Source organism: Peromyscus maniculatus, chromosome 1 (assembly GCF_049852395.1).
Source record: "Peromyscus maniculatus bairdii isolate BWxNUB_F1_BW_parent chromosome 1, HU_Pman_BW_mat_3.1, whole genome shotgun sequence".
Classification (NCBI taxonomy): domain Eukaryota; kingdom Metazoa; phylum Chordata; class Mammalia; order Rodentia; family Cricetidae; genus Peromyscus; species Peromyscus maniculatus.
Genome location: NC_134852.1, coordinates 152,180,897 through 152,196,607, shown reverse-complemented (window position 1 = coordinate 152,196,607; position 15,711 = coordinate 152,180,897). Strand labels below are relative to the sequence as shown.

The window sequence follows — 15,711 nt, the reverse complement described above, 5'->3', positions numbered from 1 at the left end:
AGAGCCGTGGATGAATACTGTAATCAAGGACTGGTCCCAAAATAGTGGTGATGACTCCATGCTGGGATATATGCATGAATTCTTACCCATCTTGTGGGAGATTTAGACCTAGAACTTGAAAACCCAGGGCCATGGACCATGTGCTCTGACTGGATCAAGACGGTCCTCAGAGGCCCACTGTGTCTAGTCAAGCAAGACTCAATTCCTACCAGGAAGAAGCAGGCAACTGCAAGCCCTGTGAACCAAAGCTAGGCTCTACCTGGGAGTGGCAGGCAGCAAAGGTCGCACTGTTAATGATGCTGCACTTCTTCTGGGCCCAGGACTTGCGGTAAGGGTTGGCAGTGCAGGGGTCCTTGGGAACTGGTGCATCTGGGCAAGATGGAGAGAACTTCCAGCTGTTTCCAAACTCCAGCACATCGCCCACCACAGACTGGCTGCGTGTGGTGAAGTCATTGATGGCATTGTCATCGAAGTTCCCACACAGGCCACAGACCCTTCCCTGCAGACACATGAGGGGAGAGAATCCTGGGCAGGTTAGCTAAGGTGTACAGAGCCCGGCTTGGGAGCAAAACACAGGGAGAACCCATTTCTCCTGAGTTGTACTCAGTGAATTTGCAAATGGGTATGGGAAGTGGGTCCTGGGACAGGTGAGTGAATTGAACTTATTCTATTTAGAAGATTCTGTCTCTGCACAGGCCTGTGGGCATGGCTGGTTCATCCAGTACACTCATTATTCATTGCAATTTCAAGCCATCCCTCTTGGAACCTGGTGTTGTATGTGGTCTCAGTGACTAGAGCATTTCAATGTGATCCATCCCTCAGCAGCCTTATCAGCTGCCAGCCCCAGACCTATCCTAGCTAGGCCTAGAAGCAGGGTGCATGGTGGCCACACTTGCCTTGTAATGCTGCTGCAGTCGGACAAACACACTGGTCTTCCTGTCCCAGGACACGACTATCCCACTGCGGATCTCAATGACCAGGAAGATACCCATGTATCTGATCTTGTATGGAAGCTCCCCACTTGACCCTCTCTCCACCACTTTGAAGTTCCCCTCATGAAGAATCAGCTCATAACTCTGCAGATGGAGAAAAACAGGGCCACAATTTCAGGGAGCTGGGACATCAGAAGGTTGCTTGCTACCCGTGGAGGACTCCTCAATATGAAAACTCACTGTGTGAGAAATGGGGAAAGTCAGGCCATACACCTACAGATCTCCAAAGGCTCATATGTGCAATGCTACCTTATATCATCCCCCACCCACCTCAGGTGACCTGCTGCTGCCTTCCTTGGCTCTGAAGGGGATGCATCTTGTACTTTGTGTCAACTTGACACAAGCTAGAGTCATCAGAGAAGAAGGAGCCTCAGTTGAGGAAATGCCTCCGTGAGATCCAGCTATAAGGCATTTTCTCAATTAGTGATCAGTGGGGGATGGCCCAGCCCATTGTGGGCAATACTATCCCTGGACTGATAGTCCTGGGTTCTATAAAAAGCAGGCTGAGCAAGCCATGGGAAGCAAGCCAATAGGCAACACCCCTCCATGGCCTCTGCATCCTCCATGACCTCTGCATCAGCTCCTGCCTCCAGGTTCCTCCCTGCTTGAGTTCCTGTCCTGACTTCCTCCAGTGAGGGACTATGATCTGGAAGTGTAAGCTAAATAAATCCTTTCCTCCCTAACTTGCTTTTTGGTCATGGTGTTTTATTGCACAATAGAAACCCTAAGACACATCCCAAGCCAGCAGCTCTGCTTTGTGCTCTGTGAATTCTGACTTCCCTTTGCCAGAAGTGGGGTACTGAGTGTAATATCACTCCCAAATATACCCATAATTCCCATGACTTTAAAATAACACTTTACTAGAAAAAGAGCCTTTGGAGGATCTTGAGGTAGGTTTTCTAAATTACCTGGGTGTCCCCTAAGCCCAGTGACTGCCCTTACAATGACCAGAGACATACAGACACAGAGCAGAAGGTCATGAACAGACAGAGGCAGACTGGAGTGATGCTGCCACAAACCAAGGACTGCTGGAACCCCTAGTCCAGAAAGGCAGCAAGGATCCTCCTGAGCTGCGGGGAGCATGATCCCATTTGCCTTGATCTAACTCTGGTTCAAGGAGGGGAGATGGTAGTCTGCTATCGTAAGTCGTAGGTTGGAGTCACTTGCTATCCTGTCCTTGAGAATAACTGATGGAGAACCAGAGGTGGAGCTGCAGAGGGAGGGCCACAGTCCCCAGTGGCTACAAGTATACTCCCACCTCCACAAAGATCTTGATGGCCTTGGAGCAGGTGGTTCCCGTGGTCCCACAAGGGACATTCTCAGTGACAATACGGAAGGTCCCATCAGTACTGGTGTTGCCTCTGCAGTAGTCCTGAGGAGGGAAAAGATGAGGCTCTGGTCACAGCTCAAAAATAAGTGGTGGGAAGAACAGAGATGGGTGACATGGTGGGAGAGGGCAGAGACCACACACCTGAGCTAAGGTATACTCGCAGCTGCCTTCAAAGATGTAGCGCTCACCATCAAAGGTGACAAAATGGCCATCCCCATAGGCCACACATGCACCCATACAGGGCTGCTCCGTACACTCCCACCGGCGGTTCCTGCAGGTACTGTGAAAGGAGAGAGCATTGCTGACAAGGGTATCATCCATCCTCTGAGCCTGGCTGTCCCAGTCCTGTGCTAGCAGGGCCACTTCACTTGAATTAAGCTCAGAGTACATCAAGCTTTGGTCTTGTGTGGGTATGCATCCAATCACCCCCGGCTGGAGAAACAGCCTCTCCTCCACAGAATGGGGTCTGATGAGGACCTTGGTCCCCGAGATACATGCTGAGGCCTCTGAAATACCAAGGCCAACTCAGACCAGTGTCCCTGTAGATACCTCCTGACCCCCTCTGAGGGTCCCGCAACCTACCAGTTATTGCAGTCTACCCGGATGATCTCCCCAGGTCTGTAGGTGGCCTCATTGTGTACGCAGGGGCAGTCCTCCTCAGCAATGCAGCCCCCGTTCCCATCTGCTACCAGCCCTGAGGGACACACACAGCCCGAGACACAGTGTGTGCTGAACTGTGGGTACAGGTAGCCTAGTCAGGGACTGAAACAATAGCCTGTTCCCTCATCCCTATTCAGGTGCCCAGGAACCAAGCAAGTAGACCCTGTCCTGGGAGTGCCCAGGAGGAGGCCATCCAGGGTCAGCAAGACCCAAAGCCACTGACCTTCCAGTGACATTCTCCCCCACCCCCGAATTTCTCTGTAGCTTAGGATGATGGATGAAGGTTGCTGTTGCAACCAAGAGGACTCACACAGTCCACATCCAGTGTGTGGCAGCTTCTGAGGCATTCAGCCCCTTGGTCACCCACTGAGGCATTGTTACAGTCTAGATATACCATAGGCGCCTGGCACTCTGAGGAGAAAAAGCAGGTGAGAGAGGCCTGGAACGGGACACTCCTGGTCCCTACAGTCTTCTGACCCTGTCTTGCTGCTCAAATTGTAGCAACCTTGGGTCTTACATGGCTTCAAGCTATGTCCCAAGCATCCAGGCTGTGTGGACCTGCCCCAGGAGGGTATAGCCCACAGCCCCAAGAGCTCTATGACCACACTGTCAGAAAACCCATGGGCCCTCCTCCCCTAGAGCATCTTGCCACAGCAGCCATGGCAAAGTACAGGCTGGTCAGGGGGGAATATTACCTGTGCTCCTCTGCATCAGGGCTCCAAGACAGGTCAGCTTCCCATTTTCACACGAGCTAGAAGATAAAGTAGTGCCCCTGCTCTAAGCCGACCAAGGTCTGGGCCTCCTCGCCTCCTCCCAATGTCCAGAGGGTGCCAGCTGTTGGGGGTCCTTGGGAAGACCCTGAACCCCACATTCCCACACATTAAAGGTTTAGTCACCAGCCTATGCTAATACTAGCAAGTGGTAGCGCCCTTAAGAAGCAAGGCCAACTGGGAAGAAGTTAGGTCATTGAAGGGGACAGTGGGACCTTAATGCTATCCTGCGCACTCTCTCTTTCTTGCTGTGAGGTGAGTTTTGTTTTCCACAATCTTCCATCATGAAGTGCTGCCTTGCAACAGACCCGAAGCCATGGGACCAGTCAGCCATAAGCTGTCATGGGCTGAACCTCCAGAACTGTGAGCCAAGACAGGCCTCTCTATGTCTTGTCTCGGGCTTTTGCTACAGTAATAGAAAGCTCGCTTACACTGTGAGTTGTAAGGAACTGCCTTGGAGGCCAAGGAGGGGTAGGACCTCAGCTGAGAGCTGCTTGTCAGCACTTCTGCCCTGACATCATAGGACCCTCAGAATAACCTCCCTGCTTTTTCTCAGGGGATCTGAAGGGTGCCCCCAACATCCAGCATGCCCAAAGTGTGTCTTGAAACCATCAATGAGGAGGCCACACAAACTTCCGGGTATAAAAGGACCAGCAGCTAGCGAGCCCACTGACACAGGTTTGTGAGGATGGGGGATGGATGAGGGTGGTCTTCCTTACCACACCACACCATTGTCCGTAACAAACTCTCTAGGAGCCACCACAGTTCCATGGAAGAAACAGGGGCACTCCTCATCAGGCACACAGTGACCCTTGTCATCCAGGAAGGTGCCTTCAGGACAGGTGCAGCCATCCACGGGCACAAAGGAGATGCCACAGGTGACGTCAGCCTCACTCAGAGAGCGGCAGGTAGGCTCACAAGTACTCACAGCATAGGAGTAGCTCTTGGTTTGGGGACAGTTGTTCATGTACTTGGCTGTAGGAAGAAGAACAGGGGACAGGGAGGTCAATGGCTGGGTGAACTGGCCCAGGCTTTGTTCTTCCTGCCTTAGATTGGTGACACCATTGTAGACACAACAGAATGCAAGGTTCTTGTAGACATGGGACAGGAGACTGGTAGATCCTGTTATCAAGGGTCCCATGTGCCCCTTGTGCCAGAGTGACAGGTTATACTGTGGGGAAGTATAACCTGTGATGAGGAGCCCAGCTGCCCACAGAACACTCACTGCAGACGCTGTCCCTCCAGCCACTGAGCAGCACGCCTTTGGCGGCACAGGCACGCACGTAGGAGGACAGGGCCGCGCACATGCAGTCCTCGCTCTTCTCACAGTTACACGTGTCAAAGATGCAGTTCTGGGAGACAAGATGTCAGGAAGTCAGGTGCCTCTGTCTCCTAGGGTCCCTGATTGCTCTGTTGACTTGCCCATCAACATCAGCCAAACCCTGATCAAGGCCTGGGCCTGTGGCTTTCCCGCAGGAGCCACCACAAGCAGGGTCTTGGAGTAGTGGCCTGGGATTCATGTTAAGGACAGTGTCAGAGGCAACAGGGCAAAGTGGCAGCCAGAATGGAGAACAGACTTGGGGTCTGGGCATAGAAGCTGGAAGGCCTGAAGTCTAAGGCAGGGGATCTAGGGAAGAATCTCCACAAGACAAGGGCAGGTTCAACTTGTATCTGAGGTGTTGATCTAACTGCACATAGGTGGCCTGGATGGAATAGACAGGGTATACTGAGACAAAGGCCAACGATGCTCAGGAGGGTATGTCCAGCAAGGTGTCATAGAAGTGGGTTACCTGGAGACTCACCCTTGAAAATGGAATGATGTGCTAAGGCTTAGGGCTTTGGAGTGCTATTTAGGGTTAAGGTGTGTCCCCCAAAAGGTGCTCTGAGTGCTCTGTCATGTGTGAATGGGGCCAATATAGAAAGAAGCCTTTAAGGGGGAGCCCATGGAGACAAGACAATGCTCCAGCACCAGTCCTTGCAAGAATGAGGATGGACACACACTAAGACTATTGAGGACCCTTCTGAGCCCCCCGCCCAGAGCCTTTTTTTTTTTAGCTTCTCAGTTGGTGAACCCTTGGAAAAGTAAACACCAGAGTGGGTAGTGGTGGGAGGGCCTTGGGAGTCCAGCCTTCAAGGGCCCACCCAGGCCTAGCAGATCATGGTCTTACCGAGTAAAAGGGCGCTGGGCTGACGGTGGCATGGCAGGCTGAGAAGACGCCTGAGCTTTTAGTGAGCATGGAGCACCACTCCTGGGCATAGTTCTCTAGGGAAGGGAGAAATGTGGGCTGGCCCTCACCTGCTTCCCAGAGCCTGCTCCCCCCTTCAGCCCTAACCCCTCATGCCTTCCCGCCCACATAGGGGTTCTCTGAGCCCTTCCCCCATGGTTCATGTGGCCCCAGAGGTCAGAAAGGGCTGTCAGGGTGGCCAGAGACTAGAGCAGGTGGTTACCAGCCTCCACGCTGTACGAGCAGGGGTCCTCAAAGATGTTCTTGGCGTTGGGGCAGGAGACTTGAGTCTTCCAGGTATTGGAGAAGGCAGCTCCTGTGCCCTCCACCACCCCACTGAGGGCTGTGAAGTCGTCGGCCTGGTTCTGGTTGTAGTTCCCACACAGGCCTAGGGACCGGAGTTAGGGGGTCAGCAGGTTGTTCAACCTGGCCACTCTCCCCAGGGCCGTCTCCCCTCTAGCACTATCAAAAGAGGACTGGGAAGAAAGTCCCTTCCTAGTGTTTGACTCCAGAACTACCCACAGATAAGCCCCTAACAGGGCTAGCCCAATCGGGGCAGCACAGCCAGATCTGTCTTCCCAGGCCACTCGACAGGTTACTGGTTAGATGTCAGGTGTGCTGGGTGGTGCTGGGGTCTCGGTGGAGCCCTGGAGCCAATGCTTCCCGACCCCCTTCTGTTGGTGATTCTACAGCTAGGGCAGGCCTGACCCCCAGCAGCGCCCTCCCCCCCACGGTCCCGCCCTCAAGTCCACTGGTGCCTCACCACACATCTGGCCATGGTAGGAGGGGTCCAGGCTGACAAACACCTGCATGATGGGCACCAGCTGCACTTGCAGCTGTAGCCCCATGCCTGTGTGCACCATGATGAAGAAGGACGATGGACTAAAGATGGTGACATTGGCTGTAAAGTGAGAGGTATTAGACATGCTGGGAGCTGGCCCCACCAAACAGGACAGCGCTGGCTGGGACAGGAGGTGGGCCACCTAAGAAACCGCATGCCCCAAGTTCCTAAATGTGCATGGGTCATAAATGACTGCCAACTGTCCCTGATAGAGCGTGAGTGCCACTGCTAGCCATAGGATTCCCACAGAACCAGGGGTAGCAACTTGTCACCCCAGGGGAAACACTGGAGTTGCCTGAGGCCACAAAGAGCTCACCAGGAGCCAGCCTCTACCCAAGGGCTGAAAGATGACTGCCCACGGAAGGTGCCAGCCCTGGCTTGTTCTCCCAGGGAGCCACACACCTGCTGACAGGGGCAGCTGAGTAAAGATGGAGTTCAGAAACACAGCACCATTGGCCTGGATCCGGACGACCTGGAATATGGTGGACACGGTCAGTACCCATGGGGCCCATCCAGCCACTCATAGGAAGAATTCTGATAGAATGCCCTCCCCCAACCTGGTGTCAGAGCCAGGAAGGAAACTCAGGCCCACTCTTACAGTAGGTTCTTCCCATCTGGGAGGTGGCTGCTCCTACCTGGGGGCTTAGAGAGGGAATGGAGGCCTCTCTTTACTCTGGCTGGTCACTACTCCATAGGCTTCCCTACCTGTGTCACTCGCAGCCCATAATTTGATGGTAGTCAGAGCCCCAGTCCTCACCATGTCCCCACTGTTGAGGTTGAGTGTGACTGCTTTGAGGCAGTTCTCAGTATCTGTCACGCCACACTTCCGCAGATCGACCAGCACAGTGAAGCTGCTATCTGCACATTTCTGTCAAGAAACCCAAGATGCGTGGTTGGGTGCGGAGTTCCCTAAGGCACAACCTCTCAAGACCTGAAGGGGTTCTGGAGGTGTCTTCAGGTACCCTGGTTTACCATAGGTGGCTTGTCATGGGACCTGGGACTTCCCTGTCAGCATAGACGTTCACCACGGCCTTCACTCCTACTGTGGACCCTCACGGGACCCTAGCTGATATCTACGGACCGGGATTGTGGCTGCACCTTGGACAGGATGTAGCTGCATCACTCCTGCTGTGGACCCTCACAGGACCCTAGCTGATATCTATGGACCGGGACTGTGGCCGCACCTTGGACAGGATGTAGCTGCAGTCCCCATGCACATTGTAGAATTTCTCGTCATAGGTGAAGATGTGGGACCCGCCTTGCACAGAGCAGGTGGCGGGGCACAGCAAGTCCTGGCACTGCCACAATCCCCCGAAGCAGGTGCTGTGGACAAGTCCATGAGCAGAAGGGGTCCAGTGGGAAGAGGCAAGCCTCGCCCCGCATACCTCCTCAAGGCTGTTAAGCTTACCAGGAGCTGCAGCTGGTGTTGAAGGACTCTCCAGGGGCATACGTGTGACCACCATGGGTACAGTGGCACTGCTCCAGGGGCACACAGCCCAAGTGTCTGATGTCATCCAGCACAGTGCCTGGAGGAAGGGACGGTGAATACAGATGCTAACCCCCCCAAACAGGTATTATGGGGCAGCTTGCCTCCAAGACAACCCCAGCCCTAGGCAAGGGGAAGGGCCCCTAGTCTAGAATGCTGACCCAGCCTGAACTGATTGGGATAAGCTCCTCTGGGCCTCAGTTTCCCCACTTGACCTCAGGGACTCAAGACACCTGTTCTCTGTCTGTATGCAGATCATTAGATCTCTGCCTTGTTAATAATTAGTTTCCATCCTTCCCTTGACCATAGGATACAACCCCTAGCCAGGCCCAGTGCCATTAGGAGTGGAGAGGGTCAGCTGAGGTGGAAACTATGACCCAAAGGTAGCCATGAAGGTGGGGGGCAAAGGGCACAGGGCCTGCCTGGGGGGCAGAAGCAGCCATCCATGCAGTGGTCCTCGCAGAGCTGGGAGCGTTGGGGGTTGGAGCAGGTATCCACACAGGGCGAGCTGCACTCCTGGTGTTCCATGTTAAAAGGGCATGTCCGGTCTGTAACAAAGACAGCACTTGATCTAGGAGAAGTGAATCCTGACCTCTGCAGTCAGTGGGAGCCATGCCCACTCCCTGCTCCCATGTCCACTGAGGTCCCAGAAAGCCACCTGCTAGGTAAAAGCAGTAGGCTAGCAAGCAGGGGCCCAGCACTTCTCACACATCCTTCTCTGCCTATGGCCACCTGAGGCCACTGTTCTCCAGGAGAGCCTACCTTGAGGTTCTGGAGCAATATCTTCTTGCTGTGCCCAAGAACAGCCCAAGATCCCCCCTCTGGGACCAACAGGTCCACCAGAACCCTCAAGCACATCTTCCCCCTCAACTTCCCTACTACCTCTTCTTTCCCTGACATTCACCCTTTCTCAGTGGCCCTTAAGTGGCTCTCTCTACCTTGACTTCCCAGACAGGTTTGAAGCTCAAGGCTGGCCCTTAGAAAGACCCTGGGCTATACTCTAGTGAGGATACTCACTGCACAGATCAGAACTCCTCCAGTTCTGTGGATGGCCCCCTGCATGGGCACACTGGCGGGAATATTCAGCAAAAGTGGCACATGGGCATGTGGGGCAGAGGCACAGGTCCTGGACACAGGCATCCAAGTACATGCTGACATCGACCAGGGCATGGCACTCGGCAAAGGCAGGGCCAAGCAGGACATGGCGACAGATGTCCTCCTGGCAAGCACAAAGAAGTTAAGCACTTTCTGACCCTCAAGCAGGATTGTCATGAAACTTGTAATGGGGACCCTGCCCCTCCGAGGCCATGCAGGAAGCCCCTTCTTCCCCTGGAGGCTCCTTCCACCCACACATCCATTCATCTGTCTGTCTGTCCATCATTTATCCATCCATCCATCATCTATCCATCATCCATCCACCATTCATCTATCATTAATTCATCACTCATCTACCCATCCATCCATCCATCAATCACCTACTCCGTCCATCCATCCATCCATCCATCCATCCATCCATCCATCCATCCATCCATCCACATCCATCCATCCACCTTCCTTATACATTATTCTACCCAAATACTGTGCTATGTCTGGGTATAGAGCTCTACTTGGTTCTGAGGGAGTGACCCAGGACTCTCTTCCTCCCACCTTCTACTTCAAGGCTCCAAGACACGCTGACTTGTGGCTTGTGCACCCAGGAGCATGCAGAATGCACCCCTGTGTGGTAACTCAGAAGAGAGGGAAATCAAGATAACACCCACCCTTAGGTGGCCCCCATGGACTCAGGTAGCTACTCAATATCTTCCTACCCTAGCACCCCGGAGAGGCCAGGATTTTACAACATTCTCATTCACTTCACAACTCAGGTAGACTCAGGTATTCTGCTAGTTTCAGGGATTCTGGAATAAGAGCCAAAGGATGAGTCCTTCCTGCTCACAGGAGAGGCTTCTTGAGGGTCCACCTTGGCCCTCTGTGTGGTGGTAGACACACATTCCCTCCACACACATTACCTACACACAGAGAATATGTGTTTTCTGATGAATGAATTGTGACTTGCATCAAAAATGCAATCCATTTTGTCCCACCAGGGAGAGCCAACCTGGCCTGCCTCCCTCAGGCCCAAGCAGCAGCCTCCTGGGAGCTCAGAGGCCATTCCCTGACTGTTCATGAGCTGGAAAGCTGTCTCTGTCTGGTCACCAGAAGATGCTCCTCAGCCATTGGCCAGGCAGTTCTCTGCTCTTTCATCCGTTGATGTAGGTTTTGCACTGTTCCCAGCCTTGGGAACTGTGGGATTATCAAGATGCTCACCCTATCTGTGCAGTTGTTGACAGCTGAGGGCAAGGTATCCTGGCACTGCTCTGTAGGACCATCCAGCTTCTGCAGGTTTCCAAACTGCACAGGGGTCAATCTGGTGTCTGCAGGAGAGGAAGCTCACAGTCAGGAGATAGACTTCCTGAGGAGGCCATCAGGGGACTCTATCTAGAACACACACAGACACAGACACAGACACAGACACACACACACACACAGACACACACACACACACACACACACACACACACACACACACACACACACACACACACACACACACACTTCCCTCTCAGTGTCTCTGCAACACGCCCTCCCATGTCCCTCCCGGACTTCCTTGATTCTCTGGCCCTTGGGACCACCTGGCCTGAAGACTCAGTGGCACTCACTGTGGGCGTAGAACTCATTGACAGCTGGGAGCCCGTTGAAGTCGCCGCACAGCCCACACGTCTGGTTGGTATATTTGGAGTCCAGCTCGAGCTGAGGGTGGGACAGAGCAACTCCAGCCTCAGGGCTTCTGCTCTGGCTCCAGGGCCTATCTGGCAGCTTCCCACCCCGCTTGCCCAGGGGACCAGAGAAGATATTCCCCCAGCAGTCTGTAGGATCCCTATAATAGGGCCAGGGACTATAAGCATTGTGGGAGAGCTGCAAGGGGGTGTGGGTGAACTGTGAGGATATGCGGGAGGCTGTATGGGCTGTGGGAGACTGTGGGAAGCCATGAGTGACTCTGGGAGTTTATGAAATCTATGGGGAGCTTGTAGAGTCGATGGAAACTGTGGGATTATAGAGTGGAATGGGAGGCTGTGGGAGACTATGTGGGGTGGGCCTGGGGGTCTGTGGAACTGAGAGGGATTATGTGAGGCTGCAAGGGCCTGTATAAGGCCTCTATGATGTAATGGGGGACTGCAGGGAATTGTGGGTGAATCTCCTCACCAGGGCACTGTCTTCATTCCACAGGAAGGTGAGGACCAGCCGGATGCTGACCTTCACATAGCCACTGCTCTTCTCCATCAGAAGACCTGCACGGCTGTAGGGTAGCTCCACCCTAGGCAGAAAGTTCTGGTCTTCCTTCAGCAGGGTATGAGTAGGGGCTGTCTTCCCCACTCGCTCTGCTCCTGACCCCTCCCCAGAGCAACAAGTGGGAACAGAGCAAGGTCTAAAGGCCTGGCTTGAACTTGCTTCTCCTCAAGGCCCAACTCACCCCCGTCCGTCCACCAGGACAGAGCCATTGGACAGCTCAATCACCAGCCCCTGGGTCCTGAGGACCACATGGGTGACCATGGGCCTGGAACCCTCCAGACCACGGCGCAGTTGGATGTTGAAGTCCTCGTAGGTGGCCCCACAGTGTGAAGAGAAGACATAGTTACAGAGGCCAGGGAAGTGGAACATATCGCCGTCGAAGGTCTTATAGTGGAAGTCACCCCATGTGCTGCACACTCTTCCATTGTGTACCACGTTTAAGGCTACAGGGAAACCAGATGGAGTCGCCATGGAATGCTACCACTCCATGCCCAGTTACCCAAGGGACATCAGCCTGGGGCCAAGGCAATATCTTTGGAGCGGGGAAGCCAGCTACCCACAACCATGTGAGCCAGCTCTCTGCTATTCCACTCCCTCCACTGCTGGAATAAAACCTGAAGACCCAGACCCACCCCTCCTCCCTTTCATTGACCACATCCCAAGGTGGTCAGCAGGTGTTCTCAGGGTAAGTTCCAGACCCTGTTCAGAGCTGTTCAGGGGCCCCACCCTATGTCAGCTTCAACCAGACTGTCAAGTCCATCTCTACCTCACCCTACTCCCCCCACCCCAGCCCTACCTTCCACCCCCACCCCGTACACTCCTTGGCATGGCTGGCAGTAGGTATTCTCTACTTACGGCTCACGCTAGTGAAGACAGTGACAGGTGGGATGAAGGTGACATGCTGGGTGGATGAAGATGTGGGGGCTGCAGGAGGAAGGTCAGGTCATACTGGGGATGTGGCTGTGGATATCCTCCCTGGCCACCCACCCTCTTCAATGCCCACCTCAAGGAAATCAGGAAGCCCCGGAGTAATAGATTCCAGGCTATTCATTTTCTCCATGGTCACCCCTAAACCCTCTCCCTGAAACCTTCTCCTGTCTGCCTAGGAGTTCTTCCTCTCCGGGGTGCTCCTGTCTGTGTGTGCCCAGCACTGCCTTCAGGCAGAATGGACTAGTCAAGAGTCTCTATGTGATAACTGGTATGGTAAGACTACCTGCCTGTTTCACCTGAGCCCCATCCCAGTCACTACTGCCCCTGCCACCAGAACATGACTCACCAACCCGGAGCCCTAGCCACAAACCGTCATATGCTTCATGACCATCTCCCGTGAATCCTGGGTATTCCAAGCTTTGCTGGCCCTGGATCTCTGCAGGAAAGAGAAACATGTGTCAAGAAGCCATCAGACCATGGACTGGCTCTCGTTCCAGGTCAAGGCCTTCTTGTAATCTATAGAAACCTGAACAGATTTGGGCCTGGTGATCCCAACCCAGTCAGCTGAAGTACCTTTTGGTCACTAAACATCACCAAAGACCCAGGTGTCCTCAGGAGTTCTGGCCCTTCCAGACCAGTCCTTCCCCTGCAGTGGCCCTCACCACCTGCGCCTATGGAGTGACACCTGGTCTTGCCAGGGGTAGGGCAGATGTTCCCAGTGGCTCAAGTGATCATCTGTTGGGAGGTGACTGTCAGCCCCATCACTTGAGTCCCTTGGAAGTCAAAGGCTGGCTTTGTTAGGGGGAGCACAATTAGAGGTTGTCACGAGGGACACAGCAGAAAGAAACCTGTGATTAGAGTCAGCCCCAGCCTGGTTGAGAGGTTCAGTTCTTGGTGCAGGATGTCCACTCTCAGTGGCCTGGATTAGCCACTGCCTCTGGGCAAGGCCACCTCCACAGCCTAACTGCTAGAGGCCCAGGAGACAGCTTCAACCTCCACAGCTCAAGCCTCCAAAACCTGATGGCTCCTTAAGGCCAGCACTTTGCAGGAGACCATGTCCCCCAGGCCTAGACCCAGATGGCTACTTGCCCCAGTGCCATGGGCATCTCGGCTTCCTGTTTGATTTTCCCAGCGTGTCCAGCTGACATTTGGAAACCGCAGGGACCGTCCTGTGCATGAATCCTTCCTCAAGGGCCCCGCTTGACTGCATTCCCCAGAGGGCATGGCCTCTCCCTCTGTCCACCACTAACCCCAGGTCCAAAGCCTCTCCCAAGTGTTCCTGGCCCAGCCTGTCCTCTGCCATAGCCTCTACCCCAAGCACTTCGGCTCTATGCCAGTCCCCCTTGGGCTGAGATCTCTCAGTCTCCACTTAGCTAGAAAGTTGTCAACCACCCATCACAGCATCTTGGTCTGGGTTCCCACTTCTCATCCAGACAAGAACCAAATCCCCTTTATTTGAGGGCCTGGACTCTCACCCTTACCCCAAGCACAGCTGTCACAAAAGCACACGCCCCCAACCCAGGGCTTCATTTTGCCCTTCTCGAGTGGAGGGAGTGGGGAAGGAGGGCTGACTGCTCACCAGGTAGGCTCAGCACTATGATTGACAGGACCTGACACAGGAAGAGCCACATTATGGAGGGATATGGCCCAAGGGAGCAGTTACCAGCCGGCAGGTAGCCTTGGAAGTGAGAGGGACAGCCAAGGCCTCTTTGGCTCTCACAGAACGGGCTTTGGGGACACCACCCTCCCTCACTGTCTTCTCTCACAGATACAGGAAGCCTGGATCTGGGGTTCCTCCTGCTCAGCCTCCTAGTCTAGGGAGCAGAGCTTGGGGAGGTCATGGCACTTGGAGATTCAGGCCAGCTCTGCCTGCTTACTGCTTAGCCCTGTGGGGGCCATCTTTCCAATACTGTTGACAGTATTCATATTGCAGCCTTCTCAAGGGCAAACAGGCAAGGAAAACAGCTCAGCTGACAAGTCAGTCCACCTGACTCAGCCTTGGGTTCAGACTACAGCTCTGGGTATCATATCCATCTGATCTGGCTCCAGCTCGAATATCTGGAGGTAGAATCCACCTCACCAAGGAGGCCCAGCTTTGATGAAGATCATCTTGGTTCTTGTGACCCCAGCAGTGGGGGGTGGGGGTGAGGGTGGGGGGTGGGGAGCAAGGCCTGTCCTAACCAGAAGTCTCCGTCTTTGCTAATTCTGATATGACCCTCTCTGACTCAAAAAAGACCTCTGTGATCCTCACATTCCTCTCCCATTCCTGTTCACTTCAAAGCCAAGACTGACGTGGGGGTCCCACACCAAGGTTCATACATCGAGGCTTATAGGACCTAATTTCTTCCGGACACCTCCATTGAAGCCAGGCCCTTAGGTTACTGACACAGCTAGAGTGTGGGACATAGGATCCAGAGCCCAGAGAACTGCAAGGCCTGAGACCGTGGTATTGGGGACAGTGGGGGGTGCCTGTCATCTCAGGAGGGAAAAAATCCCAGGGAGAAGTCAATTCTCCAGGAAGACGGTTTTTAGAGGGCAAGGGGCTTCAGCCTTACCTGCTGGCCACACCTTGAGCAAGGCCACAGAGGCCCAGACCAGAGCCCAGCACCAGATCCTGCTGCCCATCCTGGGGGCAGCACAGAGGGCAGGCAGGAGGGACTGAGACAAGGCACTTGCTCCCTGGGGGCCTGGACTTATGTAGCAGAAGGCCTTGGCTTGGTGCCCAGTTCCTAGGCCATGTAGGGCACTGTCTACTCCCTGCACAGCCACGTGTGTTTGCTCTTGGGGAGGGGCCATGGCAGGAAGAGGCCATGGAGGAGGAAGGATTTGTAGCACTGTGCCACCAGACAGAGTTCCCCCACCCCCTGCAGCTTCTGAGAATTGGGAGGGAGTGGATGGGGCAAGGAAGGGTCAGCACTTGGCCAGGGGGTGGAGCTGGCTACTCTGGATTCAAAGCCCTGGACCTATGGAGTGGGTATTTGGTCAGACAGCCCCATGTCAGCTCTTCTGGGGGCCTGGACAGAACAGGGATCAGGGTCAAAGGGGCAGAAACCTTGGCTTGTGTTTATCCAGGAAGCTGACCCCAGATGCTCAACACTGAGTCCCAAAAGAATGGTCAAGGATTGAAGGTGGGCCCACTCCTCAAGG

The 15,711-nt window shown here is 54.2% G+C and overlaps 1 protein-coding gene across 1 annotated transcript in view; it reads right to left on the bottom strand.

Moving 5' to 3' along the window:
- Nucleotides 1-15,221, bottom strand: part of LOC102919988 (mucin-5B) — a 33,431-nt gene extending 18,210 nt beyond the window's left edge. The window contains exons 1-25 of the mRNA XM_076555278.1: nt 15,120-15,221; nt 12,911-13,000; nt 12,490-12,558; nt 11,816-12,077; nt 11,548-11,659; nt 11,004-11,094; nt 10,612-10,718; nt 9,322-9,523; nt 8,727-8,852; nt 8,227-8,344; nt 8,003-8,141; nt 7,576-7,686; nt 7,221-7,290; nt 6,741-6,878; nt 6,201-6,365; nt 5,921-6,015; nt 4,978-5,104; nt 4,472-4,727; nt 3,678-3,733; nt 3,293-3,393; nt 2,905-3,056; nt 2,464-2,602; nt 2,251-2,364; nt 897-1,076; nt 260-499 (exon numbers count right to left, since the gene is read on the bottom strand). Coding sequence (XP_076411393.1) covers nt 260-499; nt 897-1,076; nt 2,251-2,364; nt 2,464-2,602; nt 2,905-3,056; nt 3,293-3,393; nt 3,678-3,733; nt 4,472-4,727; nt 4,978-5,104; nt 5,921-6,015; nt 6,201-6,365; nt 6,741-6,878; nt 7,221-7,290; nt 7,576-7,686; nt 8,003-8,141; nt 8,227-8,344; nt 8,727-8,852; nt 9,322-9,523; nt 10,612-10,718; nt 11,004-11,094; nt 11,548-11,659; nt 11,816-12,077; nt 12,490-12,558; nt 12,911-13,000; nt 15,120-15,189 — 3,330 coding nt within the window. The 5' untranslated portion in view covers nt 15,190-15,221. The remainder of the gene's footprint in view (nt 1-259; nt 500-896; nt 1,077-2,250; nt 2,365-2,463; nt 2,603-2,904; nt 3,057-3,292; nt 3,394-3,677; nt 3,734-4,471; nt 4,728-4,977; nt 5,105-5,920; nt 6,016-6,200; nt 6,366-6,740; nt 6,879-7,220; nt 7,291-7,575; nt 7,687-8,002; nt 8,142-8,226; nt 8,345-8,726; nt 8,853-9,321; nt 9,524-10,611; nt 10,719-11,003; nt 11,095-11,547; nt 11,660-11,815; nt 12,078-12,489; nt 12,559-12,910; nt 13,001-15,119) is intronic.
- Between the last annotated feature and the right edge of the window lie 490 nt (nt 15,222-15,711).